This window comes from Lagopus leucura, unplaced genomic scaffold, assembly GCF_019238085.1.
Source record: "Lagopus leucura isolate 7727_CA_CO unplaced genomic scaffold, USGS_WTPT01 Super-Scaffold_73, whole genome shotgun sequence".
Taxonomy (NCBI): domain Eukaryota; kingdom Metazoa; phylum Chordata; class Aves; order Galliformes; family Phasianidae; genus Lagopus; species Lagopus leucura.
Window position 1 is genome coordinate 66,480,233 of NW_024962252.1, and position 25,092 is coordinate 66,505,324.

Sequence of the window (25,092 nt, forward strand, 5' to 3'; positions counted from 1 at the left end):
TTATTTGGTTTTTGAGTAAATTCACAGTTGTTACTAATTTCTAGGCCATTGCAACTTCTTAGTGTCCTTACTGTATATAAATATCATGATGGCAGTTGGTATAAATAGTGATTTTTATACTACTGCTGTAGTACAATTTTATATATATGAGAAGGTACAGTTCCTGGAATTGAATTGATTTTTTGTACTTATGCAGGATGTGAAAAATCGACGAAATCCTCGCCTTGTACCTTATGCCCTTTTGGATGATCGAACAAAGAAGTCAAACAAAGACAGCCTTCGGGAAGCAGTCCGCACCCTTCTGGGCTATGGGTACAACCTGGAAGCTCCTGACCAAGATCATGGTGAGTAATTTTGTTGTTCCGCTCCTTCACTTTCAAAAAGAGAAAATATTCTACTTTGCTACTTGATTTCTTGGCCCAGTGGAACAATCTAAACATTTTTAGTGCCTCCAAAGTGGTACGATTTCTTTGTAATCCAGTAATTCACTTTTATTCACGGGTGGCTTTTTTTTTTTTTTTTAATGTATTTTTGACTTCTAAGAAGAATCAATTAAAGGATAAGTAAATGAAATTAGAATTCTGAATGCCATAGAATACAAAAAATCAAGGAAGCATGTATGCCATCTCAATATAAGATCTTATGCCAGGAAAATAATGTGTTAAATATGACCATAAATACTTGAAGTGTCCAGTCCAAAATCAAGTTTTTAACAAAATCCTTTTTTGTTAGTACTAGCTTTTCTCTTTCAAGGCAGAATTAGAAGATCATACGTGAGATTAATGGACATTAATTTTTTGTTTCTGCAGTTCAAGTAGTAAAGAATTCTGCAGTTAGCGTACAATCCTCTATTTAAACACCTAAATCTAAAACATGAAAATTTCCAAGATATCTGTATAAACCAAATTTTATTTATTTCAAACTGAACATCTATAGAATTGGATAGTCTATACAGCATTTAAGCTCTCATGATTTTCTTAAGTCTTCAAAATTGAATAGACTCTAAATAAACTTTAAATCACTTCTTAGCGATGTTTGGTTTGAATTTGCACCAGTGAAGTGCAGCGTAGTTAAAATATACCATTGATAACCAGGTCAGTATTTTCAGCAGATATAGTCTGAGGTAGAGATGTCCTGGTAAGAAAAATAAATACAAACTTAATAATAATTTAAGAAACAAATGCACAATATTCACTTCCATTACTGCAGAATATTAAACCTTAAGTAAAATAGTTCAACAGACAATGTACAATGCAACAATAAAGTGCAAATAGGACAGACAATCTACAGTTTTGCCTTTTAAAAACTTTTCTATCTTGCTGAGATCAAGTCACAGAAAGGATTAAGTCAGAAGGATATTCTTGACACTCTGTAGTCATTCTGGAATGCTATACACGTGGAAAGGAAATGGTAGCATTTGTATATTAGGTATTAACCCTCAGAAACTGTATTCTAAAATTGTCTTGGAGATATGGAAGTACAGATTAATAAAATCAAAACTGAAATTTACATCTTTGTAATCTCAGCAGTGTGGAAAATTTGAGAAATAGTCGAAACATTATCCTGTCAATATGTTGCTGAATCAGTGGTTCTTTTTTTTTCATGCTTTTTATAATTCCATTGTTAAATTTGGACCTGTTTGGACCATAGATCTTCAGTAAATACTTTCTGCAGAAGATCTAACTAATCAAAAATGCATATCGGGAACCTGTCTTTTTTTTTTTTTTTTTTTTTTTTCCAAAATGCATATATTATCTAATTCTCCGCTTTTATGAGAGGTTGATATTAAATTACATTTTTAAGTACAAGCTATTACTATTACCATGAATGCGTAACAGGGTGCGATTGCTGAACATAATCTGTTGACTTGCAGAGTGTATTGCCTTGGTGGCAAGATGCCATGTCCATTAAATCAGCTTGTGTTTAGTCTGGAGAGTTTAAGGCTGCAACGTTGTCTTAATTTTTCCCACTCCTCTTTTGCTAAGATAAAGATCTTTCAGGAGGGAGAGCGCAACTTCTGCATTGCTCTGAGAAGTTGAGCTGGCTGGTGCAGGAGGTGGTTGACTCTTACAAAGCTTGATAGAGGATGACAAGAAAAGCATACTCTTTTCCCACAGTCTTCTCCACATTCTACTGAGCAATATCAATCTCCTTAACTTATTTGCAGCTATGTGAACCAAATGTTCCTGTCTTTCCGCAGGAATGATTGGGCTAGAAAATCCTTTTTCTTTTTCTTTTTTTTTTTTTTTAAACTGTGAAGAGGATCCTTGAGCTACCTCAGTACATATGGTTACTAATAAAATGAAAAGAACAAATTTGCAGTCCTTGCATCTGAAAGGTGTCATCAATCCTGTTACAGTATTCCAGGAGGAAAGGACCTGCAGAACAGTGTACTCAAGCAAAGACTGGAATTGCATTCAGTGATAGGTTTTATACTTCTTTGGGAGATATAAGTTTTACAGATTATGAGCATCTTCTGTAGTACATCATGTCAAAAGAATCCCCTTTCATTAGCCAAAATCCATACTGTAATTAAATATGTAGAGCCATCTAGTGGTGTTCTGTTTTGATGAGAGCATCATGAGAGCATTAATCTCCATTAATAAATTTTATTTTTAGCATTGATTTACAGTGCTATGTGGCATAATTTTTACGCTTTATTGTAAATATTACTTACTGGCTACGTACAGCAGCAGTGTGTTAGGAATTATTTAGAGTACAGCAAGCCTTTGGTTACTTACAATCTAAACAGATAATGAATTTTCACTTGCCATGTTTTATGGTGGTTAATCTCCTGTATAGGGGAAATACTGAGGGTCTCCAAAATTGTTTTAAAACTTTGTTTGCGTAGACCATTGAAGATAAAATTTTACTGCAAGGGGATAATGTGTCAGAGAGTTCAGAGTTGCTTATAGGAAGTACACTGAGCCTGGGACCACGAAGATCAAGAATTTGATGGGTATGATTTTATAGGTTATTGAAGAAAAGATTGGACCTTGTTGTGGCTGGAAAAAAAAAAATAAGAGCGAGGTTCTTAACACTGGATGTCATCCAGAGGGATCTCAACAGACTTGAAAGGTGGGCCCATGTGAACATAATGAGGTTCAACATAGCAAAGTGCAAAGTTTTGCATTGGTGTTGGAGTAATCCTAGGTACACGTACAGACTGGGAGAAGAAGTCCTTGAGAGTAGCCTTATAGAGAAGGACCTGGGGGTCTTGGCTGATGAAAAATTGAATGTGAGCCAGCAGTGTGCTCTTGCAGCTCAGATGGCCAGCAGTATTCCAGGCTCCATCAGAAGAGCAGGGAGTTATTGTCTCTTTCTACCTAGCTCTCCTGAGACCCCATCTAGAGTACTGCATCCTGGTCTGGGGCCCCCAGTACACAAAAGATATAGATTTTTTGGAGAGGGTCCAGAGGAGGGCCAAAAAGATGATCAGAGAACTGGAGCACCTCCCCTATAAAGACAGGCTGAGGGAGCTGGGCTTGTTCAATCTGGAGAAGAGAGTACTGTGAGGAGACCTCATTGAGGCCTTTCATTATTTAAAAGAAGATTATAAACAGGAGAGAAATCAACTTTTTACAAGGGTAGACAGGAATAAGACAAGGGATAATGGTGTTAAGCTCAAGAAGGGGAGGCTTATATTGGATGTCAGGGGTAAGTTCTTTACTGAGAGTGGAGAGGTGCTAGAACAGGCTCCCCAGAGAGGCTGTGGATGTCCTGTCCCTGGAGGTGTTCAAGGCCAGGCTGGATGGGGCCCTGGGCAACCTGGTCTTGTCCCAGATCTGGAGGTTGGTGGCCCTGCCTGTGGCACGGGGGTTGAAACTTAATAATCCTTGGGTTCCCTTCCAGTGCAAGTCATTCTATGATTGTATGAACAGGCAGATAGGTGTAGGCAAGTTTGAGTTGATAAAAGATTCCACACAAGGAAGAATTACAGTAAAAAGACTAGGACAATGAATTTTTGAAGGCTGAGCAGGCTTTGAAACCTTGCAGTTGTGTGGGGGATGGTCCAGAATGCTTTAGGCATTCTTTTTTTCTAATCTGAGAAAATCAGAGATATCCTTGGGCTGTGTGACTTGATTAATAGGAAGAAAACTATAAAATACCAGAGAATAGAGTAGCTGAGAGGACTTAGGGAAAAAAGATAAAGCATTATTTCTTTGACTTTTTGAAAATATTTTCATCTTTTTAAAATGTAATTTTTGTGATTCCAAGCTATGTTATGGGTTGAATTGTCTCGGAGGGAAGGATCAGAACCTGACTGTAGGATGTATAATTAGTAAAGAATAGGAAGGAAAGTTTGGGTGTACTCACAAAGTGTTACTTTTTAGCTATTTTAATCGAAGATGTTACATAAAGAAAATATGTAAAGTAGGGGAAGGCAGAGTACTGAGGGAAAAATTCTGCTATTTCCAGTTTTCTGTTTTTTTCTGTAAACTTGCTGAGTGTGCATTCTGTTCCATTAAGGTCACTAATGTAGACGCAAAACAGCTTTGGCACCAGTACTGTTGTAGGCTACAGTAGCATCGGGGTACTCTACAAGTGATTTTCCTCAGAGGAAACTTTTGGGCTGCTGATTGCAATTGTCTGGGTCTGGCTATTTTCACCCAGGCTTTAAATCTACTTCGCTGTGTGCTTATTTAACTCATCCTCTGTGAGCTTTTCCAGACAGTGCCAAAAGCCTTACCAAAGTCCATGCAAAAACATCCACTGCTTTCCCATTATCCACCAAGCTAGTCACCTTGATGTACAAGATTTTACAGATAGGTTAGTCACAATTTAATACCTTACCAGATGCCATGCCAGGTCAATATTGGCACTCCTGACTTAACCTGCAAGGCTAGACAGATACTCTGTAATCTTTCTGGATTCCCTGACCTTGCTTTCCACCTCTTATTCATTTCCTTTTCATGTCTGAGTTTGTTTAGGAGCTCTTCTTTCATTCATGCAGGGCTCCTGCTGCCTTCTTGCTGAATGTATGGCATCTTCTAGTTTGAAGAAAGCCTCATTTACTGCTTCTATAGCAGATACCTGTGACAACAGCACCCATGTTGGTCTGTCCATTTGTCTTTACCTGTAAACTCTGAACTGGCTGCTGAATCATCTCAAGGCATATCTCCATGCTATTCTCCATATAAAGGCTACCTCTTCATCAGCCTGCACAGCCTGCCTTTTCTAAAAGACACGTGTCCATCTATCGCATTGTCCCAGCCATGTGGGGTGCTCCTCCGTATCAATCTGATTCCAGTGAGCATCATAACCATGTGACTGCACTCTTTTTTAATTTGTCATGCTGCATGCATTAGTGCAGTTATTTGAGATATCCAAGTGTGCTGATTCTCCAGAAGGGGGCAAGAGAGACCTATAAGGCTGTTCTGCAGGCACTATCTGCATGCTAACACTCAAAGAGATTCCACTTGAGCTTTTTTTCTTGATTGCTGCATTCCATTCTACTCACTCTGGGCCCTTGGCTGCCTCCTCACCCCTACTTAGTTATTTTCTAAGGAATCACATTCTCTCTTGTTTCTAGTCTAGAGATGCTTGATGTATCCCAAATAATTCCTGGCAGTATCACTGTTTTTTGTATGGAAGAACAACAGAGATTAGTAGTTAGAGGGTCAGATGAGCATTGGTAACATATCCATAACATACAAATGTGAGCATCTGGCAAGGATCAAACTGTCCTAGACTCAATGTCTTTGTAACACCTATCTTAACTTGCCTCAGGAGTACTGTGTGAAAATCTGTAGATTATATTTTGAAAAAGAGCAGTCAATCTTTTAAATGTCAGGAATACATGCATTACATTCTTTCATGCCTGAAATTTGGATTACTGTTTCATTGCTTTACTGATGTGATAATATGCTATTTGTTCCTCAGGATTTTCTTTTGTTACTACTTAATATTTTTCAGCATGCTCTAAAGTTGCAGCCGTATATTTGTGTTGTTTAAGCCGCTTGCATTTTGTCAGTTGGATACAGTAATTTCTTCTTTGGGCTAGAAAATCTTTTTTTCCTTTGCCTTTTTATTTTTTAAATCTCACAGCAACAAGACTGGATGTGAGCAATGGGATAATGGAAAAATTCCGGATCTTCCGCACAGAGAAAACTTACGCAGTGAAATCTGGAAAGTGGTACTTTGAGTTTGAGGCAGTTACAGCAGGAGACATGAGAGTTGGCTGGACAAGGCCTGGTTGTCTGCCAGATCAGGAACTTGGCTCAGATGAAGAAGCTTTTGTTTTTGATGGCTTTAAGGTTTGCTTATGTTTATCTATAATAATATGAGTAATTGCAAAAGTCAATTTTACATCTTATTCTATATGCAGTAGCCTCATTTTAATTGCTTTCTTTTCTTTCATCTATGGTCACTGGAATTATTTCTCTGTCTCTTTGAAGGTCTGAGTGGAATATGCAGAAAACCAGAAATGCCTAAACTATAAATTAATGTCATCTAAGGAAATATCAGAATTTATCATTTCCAGAATTCTTTTCACAGCTTGTGAAAAGAATTTCACTAATAAAATGTGTGTAAAGCACTGAAAGAGCCTTAATCAAATTCAAAATACTGGCAGAGATGTAATTAGCTATGAATCCTTTCTTTAAATTTCAACTCTACTCTTTCCTCTGTGAGAAATCTCTGTTAGGGAATAACAATCTTTAAGATTCTTAACAGTAAGTGTCTGAGGCAAACTTTGGTGTGAGTCTTTTTATAGGAATGTGAAGGTTACAAGGAATATGTCTGGTTTTTCATGAAAATCCTTATAATTTAGAATAAACTAATTGGCAATTTTTGTTCCAATTCGACTGTTCATGAAGTGATGACAGGATGAAATACAGAATTAAGAGGACATAGGGAATCAAAATATTTTATATGTTACTGATTTTTGTCAGAATAGATTAAATGATATATTGCAACTTTTTATTTCATAATGAAACAGGTGATACCTGTGTCTAAACCGTATAATTGCCATTAAGACTACTGAAGACACCTGTCTTAATGAAAATGTTTACTTTTCTTTTATCTGATATTGGAATTAATTTTTGTTAATTATCAATGCAGTACTTGATAGAAATTAACAGCCTGTTCATGGTCAGGTCAAGCTCTCTAACTGAATGTTACTCATGTATTTGGATTATCAATATTTTTTTTCCTTATTCTTGTATTATAGAAGGAGAACTGGAAAACTGTTGTTATAAAATATCTATGTGGATTAAGTTAGTTAAGACACAGAAATTCAACTGCTAAAGTAACTGAGTAGTAGTTTGCTTTCTGCGTTTTGTTTTTTGACTTTTAGATCTCAGTCCACAAACATATTTTGTTGTCTCTGATTTTCTGGTGCTTTCTCTGCTTGGTTCAAGAAAAGCTTCATCTTTTACCTTTCCAGAATACACAGGTTTATTAGGATTTTGAGGAAAGATACAGATGATAAAAATCTAGCAGTGATGGAATATATGAATCAGGAAGATATTTGTTATTAGCAGCTTTGTTGTATGAACATTTATAATAGTTCTTATTAGATGTTCATTTATTTCAATTTCAATCCAAGATCCCAGCTAAGGCTACCAATCCAAAGTCCTGCAGTCTTTAACTTGGTCAGTCACACAGTGCAGTAATCATGCCCTGATCTATGGTGGTATCTATGAGAAGTGTGGATAGTTCTTCACATCCACAGAATTCCATTCCTGCCAAAATTTGTTATGGCAGCAAATTTAATTTATTTTGTACACACCATTCATAGAATTACACTTAAGGAAATAATAAAATTTGTTTGGAAGCAGTGAATTTATAGACAACTAAATTAAATAAAACCAGTATTTTTAAATAAGTTCTTGAAAATGCTAGTATTATAATTGATAGCATGTTATTTTCATTATAAGTCTTTAATGCAGCTTCTGCATAAAAATAAGCTAAGTTCTTATTTGTTACTAAAATACTGAAGTACAGTTTGCCCTGTCAGCTCATGTAGCGATATTTTGCGATACTGATATGAGAGGTGTTTTACAGGAAGTTATTTTTTGGATTTCCATTTTGAAAGTTACCTTGCAGTATTCACAGGCATTGTTTGGGAATGATATACCGTGGAAGTGTTAATTTTAGTGCCATGTTATTGGAGGCAGATAATTATTAGCTGTACCACTGTGTAGGAGAACGTGTACATTGTCACTGTTATTTTTTGTTAAAGTCTTCAAATTCCTTTCAGGCACAGCGGTGGCATCAAGGTAATGAGCATTTTGGCCGCTCCTGGTTGGCAGGAGATGTTGTTGGATGCATGGTTGACATGAATGAACACACTATGATGTTCACCTTAAATGGTGAAATCCTGCTTGATGACTCAGGTTCAGAACTTGCATTTAAGGATTTTGAGGTTGGTGATGGTAAGTACTGTAATACGTTGTGCCGTTAATGTAATTTTTGTTTCAACTCCCTTTTGGCTATCTATTTTCAAAAGAAGAAGGAAAATAGTGCTGGTATAATGGGCAAGAGACACTAGAGTTCAGTAGATTCAGCCAACATATTACATCATTAATTATGATAACTTTTAAGGATTGCTGTGTTAAATTGACATTTATTAACTGAAGACACAGTCCCTATTTAATATCTGTGTTTTTACTGTATTATGTTCTCACTGTAGTGAGAATTATGATGAGTTGCCCTTATGTAGAAGAAAATTGCTTTAAAACCTAGTTATAGAATTTTAAATGATTTAAATCTTTGATTTGTATTTTTTTAAGTCAGAATTTCTCTTGTGTTGTGTACTGTGGATGCAGATCAACTCTTTGAGTCACTCTACGACACAGTGTTAGTGAAATTATCAGCAGTCACAAGATTCTGAAGATAAATTATTTTGGATTTTTTCACTCGTTTTTCAAATATCTTGTAAACTCATTTTATTAAAAAATATACATATTTATTGTCACTTATTAAGTGTATTTCCATAAACTATAAATAAGTTGATGCAGTGAGAAACAGTAGTACATATATTAGTAGTCTGAGTACTCACTGTTTTTCCCAGGATGCTGAAGATAAAAATCAAGAGTATAATCTGTGCTACTCAGTGTGTTATTACATTAACCTATTCCTTAAAATTAATATCTTCCTTGTCAGTTATTCTGGTAATATGTTAAGCTTCCTTGTCAGTTATTCTGGTAATATGTTAAGTAAGCAAACAGCACTGTTAGATTTTACTGTTATCTCAGCTTTTTCTGTGTGGCCTATCGGACCAGCTTTTGTGTTTTACTCTGTTTGATTGGTGGTGATCATTTGGAAAGCTGTCAGACTAGGTGTGAGGATGAGTAGAGGTGTTTACGGTGAATTTTCCAGCTGTCTTTTATGATCAGACTTTCTGACTCCATTTCACAGAATCATAGATTCACTCAGGTTGGAAAAGACCTTAAAGATCATCGAGTCCAACCCCGATCTACCTGTACTACCCTAACTCTAACAATCCTCTGCTAAATCATGTCCCTGAGCACTACATCCAAATGGTCTTTAAACACGTTCAGGAATGGTGACTCAACCACTTCCCTGGGGAGCCTATTCCAGTGCTTAACAACCCTTTCTGTAAAGAAGGGATGTGCAGAGTTGTGTACAGGGCCTTGAATTCATGAGCTTTAACGCTTCATCTGCACTTCATAAGGTTACAGCATGATATAAATTTATAAATGTACATATTCTGTGATATCTTGTATGCATCTGTTATACGTCTGTCTGAGAAAGAAAAATTTTGAACAGTTAAAGCCTCCTATGATGCTTTGGAGATATTGACCCCTATTCCCATGTGAAAGGAAACACTGTATCTATCAATTAGGTATTTCTCTGGTGGAATTTTAACTACTTGGCTTTTGTCTGGTTTTCAGAAACAAAATCTAATCAGCTTCTTTTCTGTACTGTATGGGGAGATAGAAAGATTGCTGCTCCCTTACATGAAATATTTGATCTGTGCAGAAATGTAAAATGTTTTGTACATACATAGATAAATGAAAAATACATACATATGTAAGTATATAAAAATGTGAGTCAAACTAATTGAACAGATCTTGATATATCTTGTTTGGCAAAAGGAAAAGGCTGGAGTTTAACTTACTATTTTTAAGCGTTGTTGTTACATTTTCTTAGTGGCTGGGCCAAATGAGCTGGGCCTGAAAGTGGTAGAAGAAATAAGAGGTTTTCTTAGTAACTTGAAACCTGGGGGGCCCCCCCCCCCCGCAAAAAATAAGTAAAGGAGGTTATTTAAGGACTGCAAAGGAGTCACAGGTGAGATCCCTGTGCTAGAGAAATAATAGGAAAGCAGATGCAGGCAAATGAGAAGTTGATTCAAAAGTAATAACAAACAAGCAACAGAATACAAAATATACCACCACTGAAAAAAAAACCAAAACAAAACCTAATTTCTTTGAAGTAACATCATCATGTTGTTAGTTCTAACTAACCAGTATCACAGAGTGGTATGAATTTTTAAAATTAATTAATTTTTTTTCTTTTAATCTATAGCATGCTGCTGATGCATTTCTTCCCCCTTCCCCCCCACTCGTGTAACTGTATGAACAGGAAATATTGCTTTGGAAGTAATTTCCAAATAAACCACAACTACTGGAATTTTATGAGTAATATAAAAAATTCTAGATTTGGGAGTGAAGTTGTTAATATTCTATCATCTTAGCAGAGAAGGCTGCTTGATGAAGTACTCTTAGATTGCTATGCGGTGAATTGGCAGTTGCATGAAGAGATCAATGGATATTAGCTTTATTTGAGATATGGTACTTAGTGACAGATGGGAGGTGATATGCTACAGGTAACTGCTTGCTTTTATATTGTTTGGATTTATGATTTTTTAAAATTACATTTAATTAATTTAATTAAATTAAAATTACATTTAATGGCATTTAAATGGCAGTGAAAAATTATCTGTTTATACAACTCACATTTTCTTTCTTGTTTTCAGGATTTTTACCTGTGTGCAGCCTGGGTTCATCTCAAGTGGGAAGAATGAACTTTGGAAAAGATGTCAGCACTCTAAAATATTTCACTATCTGTGGATTACAGGAAGGGTATGAACCCTTTGCTGTTAATACAAACAGAGACATTACCATTTGGCTGAGTAAAAGGCTCCCTCAGTTTCTTCCAGTGCCACAAAATCATGAACATATTGAGGTCTGTGACACTTATGAAATGTTTCTAAACACTTCTATGAGTCTGTTTTACTTATGTTTCTACTTTTGCACTTCTAGGCAAAATTTCTAATTTTGTATGCTGTCCCAATACTGTATAAATCTTGCACCTCTTTCAAATTTGTTACATTCAGTGGAATTGATTGATAGTATTTCTTCATCCAAAAAATCTTTCATATGTATAAACATGAGATTCTTAGAGACAAAATCTAGAAGATGTCCTCAGCAAGATGAGCTCCTTGAGCAATAAGCGAGAAATACATTTGTAAAGGGGCTCCAGAAAGTAAGGGTTTCTGCTCAACAAATACCATGTGTTCTGGTGTATATGCATTATAAAGTGATTTTCTATAACTAAACAGGTTTTACTTCAATAAATATTTTTAGCTAGTTGTGTCAACGTTTACGTCCCAGTGTTGAACATCTTGATGAAACTGAATTTGTCTTTTAAGTCTATAATGACATCCTTCTGAAATTGATGAAGTGGCAGCCAAGAAGTATCACTCTTTTGTTTTTAAAAAAGTCTGTGTTTGTCATGCACGTATACTTTATTAGTTATAATGTGTTATTCTTGGATATGTTGGACTTATATTTTAAAGAATTGTGATGCAAATGAACATTCCCTCTGAAGTGTTTTGTGTTTAATGAAGGAACTCCTTAAAGTATTCATTTCTCCTTGAAAAGGGAGTGCGTAATTACAATGCACTTTACTGTTAACAGTGTATAGTTGCAAACTTTGCATGTCAAAAGTGTTTATTCTAGACACACGAATTGAATACTTAACCTGGGGAAACACATTAGCTTCAAAACAACTACATTTTTACATTTAATAGGTGATGAGAATTGATGGAACCATAGACACTTGTCCTTGCCTGAAGGTTACACAGAAGTCCTTTGGTTCACAGAACAGTAAAACAGAAGTCATGTTTTTTCGGTTAAGTATGCCCATTGAATGTGCTGAGGTGTTCTCCAGAACAGCTGCAGGAGGGCTACCAGGCACTGGTCTTTTTGGCCCAAAGAATGATTTGGAGGATTACGATGCTGATTCTGATTTTGAAGTTTTAATGAAAACTGCTCATGGTCATCTAGCAGCTGACCGGACAGAGAGAGAAAAGGATGCCACAAAACCAGAGTTAAATAACCATAAAGATTTTGTTCAAGAAAAGCCTTCACGTCTTAAACAAAGGTTTGTACTGCACTAGATTTTTTTTGTTTTGTTTTGTTTTCTTGCTCTTGACTGAACAAAATGCCAATTGGATCTGCAGAGATTTTTCCCTAATTCTATCTTATGTTTGAATATAAAGCAGTAAGAGGAAAAACTAACTTTCGTATACATACATTTCTTCATATGCAAGATATAGATTAAAACTAAGCATGAAACTAGTGCTTTTTTGGCTTGTTATTTATTTTTTTTTTTCCCCCAGCTGTTTGGAACCAATTATTTAGTTTATTGTTGATGCTTTTATGATCATGATATGAAATGCACTATCAAAACAATGTTAGTACAAAAATGCTAAGTATATATACTGACCTGTTGAACTTCTCACATATATTTTGATTTTATTTATTTCATTACAGATTTATGCTTAGGAGGACAAAACCAGATTATAGCACGAGCCATTCTGCAAGGCTTACTGAGGATGTACTAGCAGATGATAGGGATGACTATGATTATTTGATGCAAACTTCCACGGTATGGTAACAAAGGATTTCTGTCTTAGCCTTTTGTATAACATGTTCTTGCTTGTAAAAGTTTCAGAAACTAATTTTTTGACAAAAAAATTAATTTAAACATGCCTTTAATGTTTGGTTTGGTTTGGTTTGACATGACTGTCAATATAAGCCAATTTCCATAGAGAAAACCATAAATTAAGCTGAATCTTGGTTAACTTGAGCATGTTTATTCTTTTTTAAAGAGCTGACTGCTTTCTGGATTTTAGAATAACAAATTGTGAATTAAAGTGAGAAAGAAAAAAAGTGATCTATCAGTAAACCAAATACTAATATTTACCTTTTTTTTTTTTTTTTTTTTTTTTTTTTTTTTTTTTCTTTTTTTTTTTTTTTTTTTTTTTTTTTTTTTTTTTTTTTAATATATATAGTACTATTACTCAGTGAGAATATTTCCTGGTCAAGAACCTGCTAATGTTTGGGTTGGCTGGATTACATCTGACTTTCATCAGTATGACACAAACTTTGACTTGGACAGAGTGCGTACTGTTACAGTAACACTGGGAGATGAAAAAGGAAAGGTCCATGAGAGGTTGGTTACAGTGTTCTTAAAAGGATACTGATTTTAGCATCCTTAAAAGTAATTAACAATTTATAAACTGTAAATCCACCGAATTTAATGTAATTAACTTGATGTGGGGCTTTTTTGTTGTTGCTTTTTTTTTTTTTCCACTTGTCCTCTTTTAACTTTGGCATTCTCTCCTACTGCTTGTAGAGAAACAGAGGAATAATGGTCTAATCAAATCAATAGACTCTGAAAAATAGCAGGGTAATGCAACTTTTATATGTAACTATTTACATATTTTATATGTAGTTTGAGTCATTCAGACAATGATCCTGTAACTGTTGGTTTTTGAAGAGGTACTAAGTGAAGCAAAATGGCCTTATTTTTGGAGTATTTATTTTGATTTTGAGAAAGCAAGAATTAGTATGAGAATGCCTTTCAGCATTTCAACTTGTGATCTGTATCAGAAACTGTTATGCCTAACACTAAGGAATTTAAACCATTAATTTTCAAAATTAGTTTTGTCTCTTGAAATTTTACAACAGATTTGAGCTCCTTTGTGTTTTGTCATCTTCATTTCAATTAAGTCTAAGTTTCATTGAATTTTGTCATTGATTAGGGTGGCTGCACTTTTGTTTGTTGATTACACATGTACAAAGTTCTTCTTAGCTGACTAGATCTATAGTCTATCTACATCTCCATCTATAAATCTATTTGTTTTTTGATATTCAGTATAAAACGCAGCAACTGCTATATGGTATGCGCAGGAGAGAGCATGAGTCCTGGGCAAGGACGTAATAATAATGGTCTGGAGATTGGTTGCTTAGTTGATGCTGCCAGTGGCCTGCTGACCTTCACGGCTAATGGCAAAGAACTGGGCACATACTATCAGGTGAGTATTTTTTGATGGTGTCATCCAGTGTGAAGACAAGCAACTGATTCCTCAGATTGCATTTTGTTAGAAAGTTTGTTGTAAGATTGGAAGGAAAAGTAAATAGCATTGTTGAAATAGTAATTTTCCCCTTTTATTTGTATTTTCTGGAGTTTTATTCAAAGGTTTTCATTTACTGGTTTCCAATATAGTTATTCTTTATATATACACACACACACACACACACACACACACACACACACACATATATATAATGGTATTTGCTGTCTTAAGTGATTAAATGTTTTTATATGTTTGATTGTAGGTTGAACCAAGTACAAAGTTATTTCCTGCTGTATTTGCTCAGGCTACAAGCCCCAATGTTTTCCAGTTTGAGTTGGGTAGAATAAAGGTAAATAATGTTGGGATTTTGTTTTGTTGTTGTTGTGTATTTGCAGATTCAGAAATAATATGTGGTATCAGATATTGTTTTGTGTGGTTTTTTTTTTCCCCATAAATGTCGCATTCAATGTATTCATGGTATTGAGCTGATATTTATTCTTCCAAGTGTTTGCTCTGTGTTATTTCAATTCTTAATTTGTTCATTTAAAATATAGTATATTGAATGAAAAGGACTGTAACTGATTAGCTTTGGAAGAAGATATTGCAAAGTCCCATTGAAGTTTCTAAATCTCATCCTTTGTGATGAAATGAAATTACTTGGATCAGGAAGGCAAATATTTTTTTCTGTAAACAGAACATGGATGACCAATGTTATTTGCAAGTTAGGTTAGAGCCTGAAAAGAGTTTTGAGATATACTTAAAGAGCACACTTAATAAGACTGGAATTGTCTTTTGTGCGTTGTATATATGGATGACTTAGAGATTGAAAGACTTAAAAGAAGAGTCAGATTCAGATCTCTGGTCCAAGGAAGAGAACACAGTCAATTGAAGCCTCTCTTCCAAATATAGCTATTTAATAATATATATCAATACTGTGGAAAATGTTTGCCAACAGTTACCAATGGATTTTACAAAATACTGAAAATTTCATTTTGAACTGTACTTTATGTTGAATATATTTCTTGAGAAATATTATGTATTCCTTGCTGGTAAAGATGATGAAATTGATCGTCTCTTACATTGGAATTCTCCAGAATGTAATGCCATTATCTGCTGGCTTATTCAAAAGTGAACACAAAAACCCAGTCTCCCAGTGTCCTCCACGTCTCCATGTCCAATTTCTGACTCACGTGCTTTGGAGTAGAGTGCCAAACCACTTCTTGAAAGTTGATGTCTCTAGGATCAGTGAACGCCAGGGCTGGATGATACAATGCCTGAATCCTTTGCAGTTCATGGCCCTTCACATTCCTGAAGAAAACAGGTTAACACTGTTTATATATGTATAAGTTTATCTGGGTTAAATTGGGGTTATGATATTAGATATGTAATAGTTTTCTGAAAGAGAAGCCCAAGTTCATCTCTATTTTTTTTCTCTCTATTTATAACACAAGTAAATAAAGAGTAATGTGTTTTGATTTAGATAATATTAAAAATGTACTCTGATTTTATTTTTCAAGTTTTAAACCCCACATCCTCCTAGTTTTCTCCAAACCCTTTAACAGATTGTGTAGTTTTTGAATTAAAAAATAATATTGTTTATAAATTATTAAAGCTAATCTGCAAGGTGGGCAAAGATTTCCCTTCTTAGGTTTGCAGAGTATTAGGAAAGTTGGAAACTGAAAAAGTCCATCCCTATGAATGATACTGTGCTAATGTTATCCATAGGAAGAATTCATCTTCTTAAGTGAATTTTTGCACTGATGTATACTGTATTGTTCTTTTCTCTGCAGAACAATTGATATTTTAGAGCTGACAGAACAAGAAGAACTGCTGAAATTTCACTACCATACTCTCCGATTATATTCAGCTGTATGTGCTTTAGGGAACAACCGAGTGGCCCATGCTATGTGTAGCCATGTGGATGAATCTCAGCTTCTGTATGCTATTGAGAATAAATATATGCCAGGATTATTGCGTGCAGGATATTATGACTTACTCATAGACATCCATCTCAATACCTATGCAACTGCCAGGTTAATGATGAATAATGAATTTATTGTTCCAATGACAGATGAGACCAAGAGTATTACCTTGTTTCCTGACGAGAACAAAAAGCATGGCCTGCCTGGTATAGGACTTAGCACTTCCTTAAGGCCAAGAATGCAGTTCTCCTCACCGAGTTTTGTAAGCATTAACAGTGAATGCTTTCAGTTTAGTCCTGAATTCCCGCTAGAAATCTTAAAGGCCAAAACAATAGAGATGCTGACTGAAGCTGTTCAGGAGGGCAGCCTCCATGTCAGAGACCCAGTTGGAGGTTCTACAGAATTTCTGTTTGTCCCCCTCATCAAGCTCTTTTACACCCTCCTAATTATGGGAATCTTCCACAACGGGGATCTGAAACACATTTTACAGTTAATTGAGCCACGGGTTTTCAAAGAAGCTGTGAATCTGGAGGATGAAAGGGATCTCTCAGAGAAGGAGCTGAGTTCAGATGATCTCAAGTCAGAAGGAGAGGAAGAAACCAGAGGAGAGCAAGTGCCAAAGGAAGGACTCCTTCAAATGAAACTTCCTGAGCCTGTTAAACTACAGGTAACTGCTGTGTTAATGGTTGTTCCTGTTTCTTCTCAGATCTTTTCTTATTTCCCTGGTAATTTGCCTTTCAAGGAACGCAGTAATCTAATTGTGGTTAAATAGAGGATTTATTTGCTTGAGGGAAATGAAAAGATTGAGTATCTTTCTGATTACGTGAACTTTGTCACAGTAGATCAAACATCTGTTTTGTGAAACTGAATTACTTTCTTAATGAAATTAACAGTGTTTTTCATGTTTGTTCGTTCGGACAGAAAAGAAGTGCATTTGCAGCAAGGAGTAAATCTATTGTCCTTTATGTTTTTTTTATGTCCATAAATCTCCTGCAGATGGCAGATATTTCTGGCGTAGGATGTATTGATGATCACTTCAGATACAGTAAATAACTAAAATGAAAATTTCAATCTATTTATTTGACAGTAACTGCTTCTGTAAGGAAATTATCCTTACTTGCATTAATTTACAGAGAAGTCTTCTTGGCTTGACTTTTATGATACTGTTTTCTCAGATGTGTCATCTACTCCAGTACCTGTGTGATTGCCAAGTACGACACCGAATAGAAGCCATTGTAGCATTTTCAGATGATTTTGTGGCCAAGCTTCAAGAGAATCAGCGCTTCCGGTACAATGAAGTGATGCAGGCCTTAAACATGTCTGCTGCCTTGACAGCTAGAAAAACAAAGGAATTTCGATCCCCACCTCAGGAGCAGGTATAATTTACAACTGACTGTAATTTTTTTGTCTTATTCCACGTACAGCAGAGTTCCTTTTTATTTCCAAGATTTTCCTTTAGAAATAAGTGTTGTTTGCCTTTCCTTTGTATTCTGTGTCTTAAGATTAACATGCTGCTGAACTTTAAAGATGATAAAACTGATTGTCCTTGCCCTGAAGAAATTAGGGATCAACTCCTGGATTTCCATGAAGACCTAATGACACACTGTGGTAAGTCCTGTTATTGAACATTTTTCCTTTTAAAATTATAGTAGCTTTAGAAACCATCTTTCTAGATAATTTTAGGGAAACAAAAGCAATTAGCTAGTCTTGAGGTTGCACTATAATGACAACAAATACTGACAAATAAAAATACAGAGTGTGCAGTTAAAAAATATATGTATTCTTATCCTCACACGTGGTTGAACTATCAAACTAGTATAGAATGCAGTAAGTTTTGCTTCATGAAGGAAAACATGTTTAGTTTTGTTTTGTTTTTTCAACTATAAAACTTATTAGGAATTCATTCTGGTTTAATGTATTGGGAAAGTCTAGCTCATCTGTTTTTCAAGCAGTTCCTCTGGATCATCCCCTCCTCTTTGTGCTCACATGGGTCAGTGTAGGGTATCTCTGTTTTAAGAAATGAAGTATGACCATATAATAAGATAACATAACATAATATCAGTGGGTCAGTCTTCTAAGATGTGATTAAAATATATACCTGTTGAAACATACCATGAACCTGTTGAAACAGAAAAATTCAAAAGGAGGAGTTTAATTTTTGTGCTTTTGATTTTTTCACTGTATTTGCTAAATACAATTATTAAATTCCTTGCCATATTAAAATGAGAAATACATTTTAAAAAACCCACAAAAATATCAATAAAAACAAAGCAGCAAAAAATGTATTTTAAATGTCAGGCTCATATCAGTGAATCAGTAATAATGTAGTTTTATTTAGAGTATGTGTTTTGTTGCTTTGCTGTTTGAAGGATACCTATCCTTTCATTTCACTTCAATATACTACTTAAAAAGCAAAATGAAAGAGAACCTGCCAGATGGCATAAGCAAACAGGCAGCTCAACATCATGCCTACTCAGCTAGAAGAAGCTAATACAGGGATGTGTGGTAATGTAACTTTTAAAGTAATTCTCCTATCGAGGGACAAATTTTGGGTAGGAGCACCTCAGCACTTTTCCTACTGAATTTCATTCCTTACTGATCCCAGTTTAACCAGAAATAATGCTTTTAATTATTTACTTCACTATGTTAAAATATACAAATAAATAAAAATGTCATTAGTATCTGACAACATAATACATGAATTTCCTCTACTGGTAGAGCAAGGACAGCTAATATCCTGTCTATCATGAGACACTTCGGTTGGATTGATCCATGTCAAGATTGGACTTCTGTTACTGAGGAAAATTATTAATATGTTAAAGTACTGAACACCATTGAAAGACTTTTTTGCAGTCTTTTCAAACTGGGTTCAACAGTGAATTCGGACCTGTTTACTGAGTGCTTTTTCAGTTTGGATCTTCAGAGATACTAAGTGCAGAGACGTCTTTGGGCAACCTGTTGCAAGGCTTGAGTATCATAATGATGAGTTACTCTTTTTCCTTATGTCAGTTTTAGACTCTTGCATGTTTTAGTTTCACAAGTGTATCTTGTTCACTTCAGAAAGAGCACGGCTACACTGCCCTCACATCTTCTTGGTAGATTTTGATCAACAACTGTGCTGTTCTGCAGGATACCAACTTCAGCTTCTTCGTCCTCTCCTTGTAGAACAGTAGTCCAGCTACTAATAATCCTGGTGGGCATTTGTTAGATGCCTCCAGGTTTTCAGTGTTTTTCTAGTAGTGGGTAGCCCTAACCTATTTCAGATGTTGTTTCATGGGTTCTGAACACTGAATCATTTCCCTCGAGCTGCTGATTATGTTTCTGCTAATACAGGATATTTTTATCTCTCCTTGCTCTCACAGTGCCCTGCTGACTGGTGTTTAGCATGTTGTTCAACAAGACCCCCTAGGTTCATTTGCAAAGGTTTTTTAACCACTTCAAACCAAATGTTACTGTCACATCTGGTAGGTCTGTCTAAGATGCAGAGCTTCATATTTTTTCTTGCTGAACTTCATAAGTTTCCTACCACCTATTCCTATACCTAGCTGAGTTTCCCTTGACCATACTCTTTGCTCCCCCTCTATTTGCTATAAATCAAAATCTTGAAAAAAGTGTATTCACTTCAAATTTAATATTTTTATTTTGAATGAAAAAAAAAAGGGAGAAAGAAAAATTATCAGTTGAGAGAAAACAAGGATGAAATACATGTTATTTAGAAAAAATAGGAAAGGCGAGTGGGCTTCATTGTTCTCTTGACTTTTCCATATGTCTTATACTGGGGTGATGTGAAGATGCATTTTTTAATTTTTTGGTCTAGTTTTGTCATTATTTTTCTTTTCTTTATCAAGAATTAGTAATTTGCATAATCTACAAGTACAAAATTAATTTTATGGGTCAGACAACGTGTTACATTTGAGTGCAATATATTAGTCTGTATTCAAAATATATACTGCAAAGTAGGTTAAACAGTTATATATATCAAGTCTCATGTTTGCTGGATTAGCTAGACACAGTTCATTTCTAGTGAAATGACTGAGAGACATTTCTATTGACAGTTTGCAAATCACTGAAGTACTACTACAGCTCAGGGAACATTGCAACTGTGGGTAAAAAGACATTTCATATGATTAATTTCAGAGCAGCATTTTAACTGATAAGACATTTCAGTATCTTTACTGTTAATCTGGTTCAAGAGATTTCCATCCAAGCCATTATGTAATTGTAATTCCATGTAAAATTTGAATTTACTGATAATCCTTGGTAGTTTAATATCAGTAACGCTCCTACGACTAAATATAATAACTTCTAATGGAAACGGAACTGTACTGAATGTGAAAAAAAAATTTAAAAATAATTTTAAAAAAATCATGCAATTCAAGCAATGGAATCTTCAATTGCTTACTATCATTTGAGTCCTAGTGTGTCTATAGACAGTGTATATATACAATTCTCAGCACAGTTCCAAAACATACAAATAAACTTTAAAAAGAAAACATCTGTAGTGAGTTGAGCAGAGAAATATATTTGCTATGTATCTAATGTATTACAATACACAATTTCTTCAGTAGGTTAATAGAATAACATGATCCTTGTTTGCATTTTCCTGCCTAGTACATATACTTCATCTGCACTTTTCCCAAACTTCTGGTTAAACTTATATCATTTTTTTTATAGTTCTGGTAGAACAGAACGAGTGTAGTTCAGTTTGATTGTTTCTAAAGACAAAATAAAAAGTATTGCTGCAACTTGTCTAAACATATTATTTTACTATTTGTTATATATTTATGATTCCAGGAATTGAACTGGATGAAGATGGAACTTTGGATGGAAATAGTGATTTAACTATTAGGGGTCGCCTCCTATACCTAATGGAAAAAGTTACATATCTGAAGAAGAAGCAAGCTGAGAAGCCAATTGATGGAGATGCTAAGACATCCTGTAAGCAACATGAAATCACAGTTTATTGTGTCCGAATTCCAAATAACTAGAGAAGCGGAGAAGAGAGTTCCATTTTCAGCAAAAACTAGGTGGATTTTTAGTGAAACATCTGTGCATCTCAGTATTTGTAGCTCTGACTCTAAACAAGCTCAGCTGGAATAATATTTTATTTATATTTTATGATAAGCAGATTTTCTTCCCCAGTGGGATTTAGTAATAGATTAAATTCAATTGTTTCATTTTGAAAATTACAAAAATTTTGACTGGATATGCATCTTAGCCCCACAAATAAATGATGCTGCATTTTCATTTGCCGCAGTATAATTTTTTTATGTATGTAATAATATGTATAAAAGAAGTCAAAAGAGATGAATTCCTTCAAAAGTCTAAAAAGGAATGTATATAAATAAATCTGTTCATTTTGTGAAAAGTTTGTCTTCATGCTTCTTTTAGATTATTAGATTTATTCCCTGTATTTTGATTTTAAATGGGGACTTTTGTTGTTGAGATACTTCTGTTTTTACACTCTGATTATACTTATCTTTAGTAGTTGGCTGTAGAAATTCCTAGAAAATACTGCTTTAGAGACTACTATCAGAGATATGAGAAACTAATGGTAATTTTATGATTTGTATATTTTCTTCACAGCTACTCTTCAGCAATTGATTTCAGATACAATGGTGCGCTGGGCCCAGGAATCAGTAATAGAAGACCCAGAGTTAGTCAGGGCCATGTTTGTACTGCTCCATCGCCAATATGATGGTATCGGAGGCTTGGTTCGAGCCCTACCAAAGACTTACACCATAAATAGTGTGTCCGTGGAAGATACAATCAATCTCCTGGCATCCCTTGGCCAAATCCGTTCATTGCTCAGTGTCAGGATGGGGAAGGAGGAAGAGAAACTTATGATTCGTGGATTAGGGTGGGTAATGTCTCTTTATGTACAGATATTTATTAGCTGTCCAGTTTATATTAATAAAGTTGTGTGAAACATAAATGTAAGTCGTCTATATAGCTGTAAATGCAGACTTTGGTATTAGTTGTGTATGATCTTGAGTTGTAGCATTATATGCCTCAGTTTTGGAGAGTAGCAAGTGATATGTCAGGCTTTTCTTGTGAGAAGAGTTAAAAATGTAGAATATTTCAAGTTGGAAAAAAAAAAACGAAAGGATCATAGAGTCCGACTCCTCACTCCACACAGAACCACCTAAAAATCAAACCTGAGTCTGAGAGCATTGTCCAAATGCTTCTTGAACTCTGGATCTTGGTGCTGTGACCACTACTGTGAGGAGCCTGTTCCAGCGGCTGGTGAAGAACCTTTTTCTAATAACTAGCCTGAACTTCTCTGCACACGGCTTCATGCTGTTCCCTCATGTCCATATGTAAGAAAAATATATAGAAATAAATATATATGTACAAAAATATGTTTTGTTGTCATATTTTAAATACTATGACTGTGAAAATGGACAACTTGACAGAAGTTTTTACATGAATGCAGGGACTAGAAACTGTTGACCCATACAAATCCCTAAAGCTTTCAGCAAATGGAATTGAATATACAAATGTCTGCACATATGACATCTTTCTATTGTGCTATATGTAACTGTTACAATTTGAATTATGAAGTAGTTCATGCAGTATGATTTTTTCACAATTATTTCACTAAAATACAGCTTAATAGGAACTGCAGTTGGAGAAAACTGTATAAAGAAAGCTTAATCAGTTCTACAAGCAAAAAGTTTATTTTTTTCTCACTTTTCTTTTTTTCCAAAGAAGCATTATCATATCAGGGATATCTGGTGAGATTAAACATCATTATGTTTTAGAAATTCACAATCAGCAGTCGCAATGAGCAGAAAAGAGACTGGGTTTTACAAAGAATGCCAGAAATACATGAAGAGACGTTTTGGTTGTGCAAAGAAACATTTTTCCTTTTTTTCCCCTGCTTACTGAAAATTTAAAATATGCAAATAATTTCTATAAATAATTTTTGCTGATTCATTATGAACTACTTTGTACCTTTGTACAGCAGGTCTGATTGATATTCCATTCGATGTACTCAATGTGAGGCTTGGTAAAGGGGAAAGTCACCTGTTCACAGGCAAAATAGAATGGCATTTCTATATCCACTTTTGTACTTGTACATTTGAATTGTTTTGTTTCATTAAGCTAAGACTCAAATGAGTGAGTGATTTTTAGATTCTGATGTGGTTATGTCTGGGGTGGTGGGTGGGAAGCCAATCTCAGTAAATTTCATTTCATACTCTTTTTTTTGTTTGTTTTTTGTTTTTTGTTTGTTTGTTTGTTTTGTTAGCATTTGTTTTCCTCACCATTTTTCTACTACAAAGGAATTTATAAGTCAGGCTGATTTAATTCTAACAGTCTGGAGATATGTGAAATTTTGATATAGAGAAAATAATGAGGTATTTTCTGCTAAGTTAGTTTTCTTGCTGCTGGTTCCTCACACCATTTTTAATAGCTTCTATCATAGTCTTATTTGTCTCTTAGGTTCCACGGCTGTACATTTGGTTCTTTTATAGCCTAACCTGAGCTCCAGCTGCTATTTAGAAATGCCAAGTGTTTTACTATGTGTGGAAGACATTCCTTTCTCCCAACTGAGAAATGGAAGATTTACTTGTTCCTCCTTAAGAACTGTTCCCTCAGAAATGCTATTGAGTTTTTCTGAAGTACGACATTTCACAATAAAGTCAGCAATTATGTGCTTTCTAAAATAATGAAATATTGCTGGATAGTCAGTGGGTGATATTTTGAGTTTCTGCATTTAATTATTCCCATGAAAGAAAGCTGCTGTAGACAAATAGGAATTTAGTATGCTCTGGCAGAATTCCATCATGTGGTATTGGTAGTTTTTGGAGTCGGGTCCATCTTTTATCATCTCTGTCTATTTGGACAATAGTATTTCCTATAGTGACTTGCTAGTCCTTTTCTACCATGACCTGTTTGTCTTTACATTTAATTCTGGGTTACGTGGGATTTCATGACTAACTACAGTTGTTAGAAATGTAACTACTTTCTAAAATACACATTTTTATTGAATGTACCACAAATACAAAATGAAATAAAATATTGACATTATAATCCTCAGGAATGATTTATAAGTATGTAAAATCTGTTCAGCTGAAATATGTAGAAGATAGTCCTTCTGACTACTAATTCATGAAATAACATTAACATTGGCTAATGATTCTGATGTTTAGAGGGTAGCTGGATCTACATTCTCTCTTTTACTGTCTCTTCTTGAGCTTGAAGGCAGATGTCAAGCATTTTGGGGCTGCAAATATTCTGAAGAGTGCTTTATCAGAAAATAGGAGTTGAATATAAACTTGAAGCTAATATTATATCATACTTTTGTCAGAAAGTAATTTTAGATCAGGAATGGAAGTAGAGAAGCGTCATGTTCAGGTGTAATCAAGTGGTGATTAGAGCAGTAGCTTTATATGGAAAAAGAAAGGTCAAATACTCCTTTAACATGCATAATGAAATGGATTATCTTGTAATGGTGGGTAAGGGGGGGGGGGGGCGGCAGAGGTAAGGTGAGGAAAGGATGAGAGAGACTGAACCTGGAAAAGTTCCCAAAGTAATTGTTCACTTTAGATGATGATGAATCACTTCAGATGGTGAAGAATTACACAGTATGTCACCTTCGCAAATAACACAATAACAAACTAGTCAAAAAATTATAATCTGTTTTTTTCTTTTGTTTTCCTGTAGAGACATCATGAATAATAAAGTATTTTATCAACATCCCAATCTCATGAGAGCTTTAGGCATGCATGAGACCGTCATGGAAGTGATGGTAAATGTACTTGGTGGAGGAGAATCCAAGGTAAAGCAGTTTACTCTTAGAAGACAGAGAATTTAAAATATAGATGTTCA

The 25,092-nt window shown here is 34.9% G+C and overlaps 1 protein-coding gene across 4 annotated transcripts in view; it reads left to right on the forward strand.

Moving 5' to 3' along the window:
• The window catches only part of RYR2 (ryanodine receptor 2), a 337,274-nt gene that overhangs the window by 200,116 nt on the left and 112,066 nt on the right, over positions 1-25,092 (forward strand). For all 4 annotated transcript variants that reach the window (XM_042888514.1, XM_042888524.1, XM_042888521.1 and 1 more), the window contains 16 exons: positions 197-344; positions 6,049-6,257; positions 8,204-8,378; positions 10,946-11,154; positions 12,002-12,354; positions 12,747-12,861; positions 13,268-13,428; positions 14,134-14,293; positions 14,598-14,684; positions 15,430-15,656; positions 16,126-16,924; positions 17,433-17,633; positions 17,760-17,865; positions 21,052-21,195; positions 21,844-22,117; positions 24,928-25,042. In XM_042888514.1, coding sequence (XP_042744448.1) covers positions 197-344; positions 6,049-6,257; positions 8,204-8,378; positions 10,946-11,154; positions 12,002-12,354; positions 12,747-12,861; positions 13,268-13,428; positions 14,134-14,293; positions 14,598-14,684; positions 15,430-15,656; positions 16,126-16,924; positions 17,433-17,633; positions 17,760-17,865; positions 21,052-21,195; positions 21,844-22,117; positions 24,928-25,042 — 3,483 coding nt within the window. The remainder of the gene's footprint in view (positions 1-196; positions 345-6,048; positions 6,258-8,203; positions 8,379-10,945; positions 11,155-12,001; positions 12,355-12,746; positions 12,862-13,267; positions 13,429-14,133; positions 14,294-14,597; positions 14,685-15,429; positions 15,657-16,125; positions 16,925-17,432; positions 17,634-17,759; positions 17,866-21,051; positions 21,196-21,843; positions 22,118-24,927; positions 25,043-25,092) is intronic.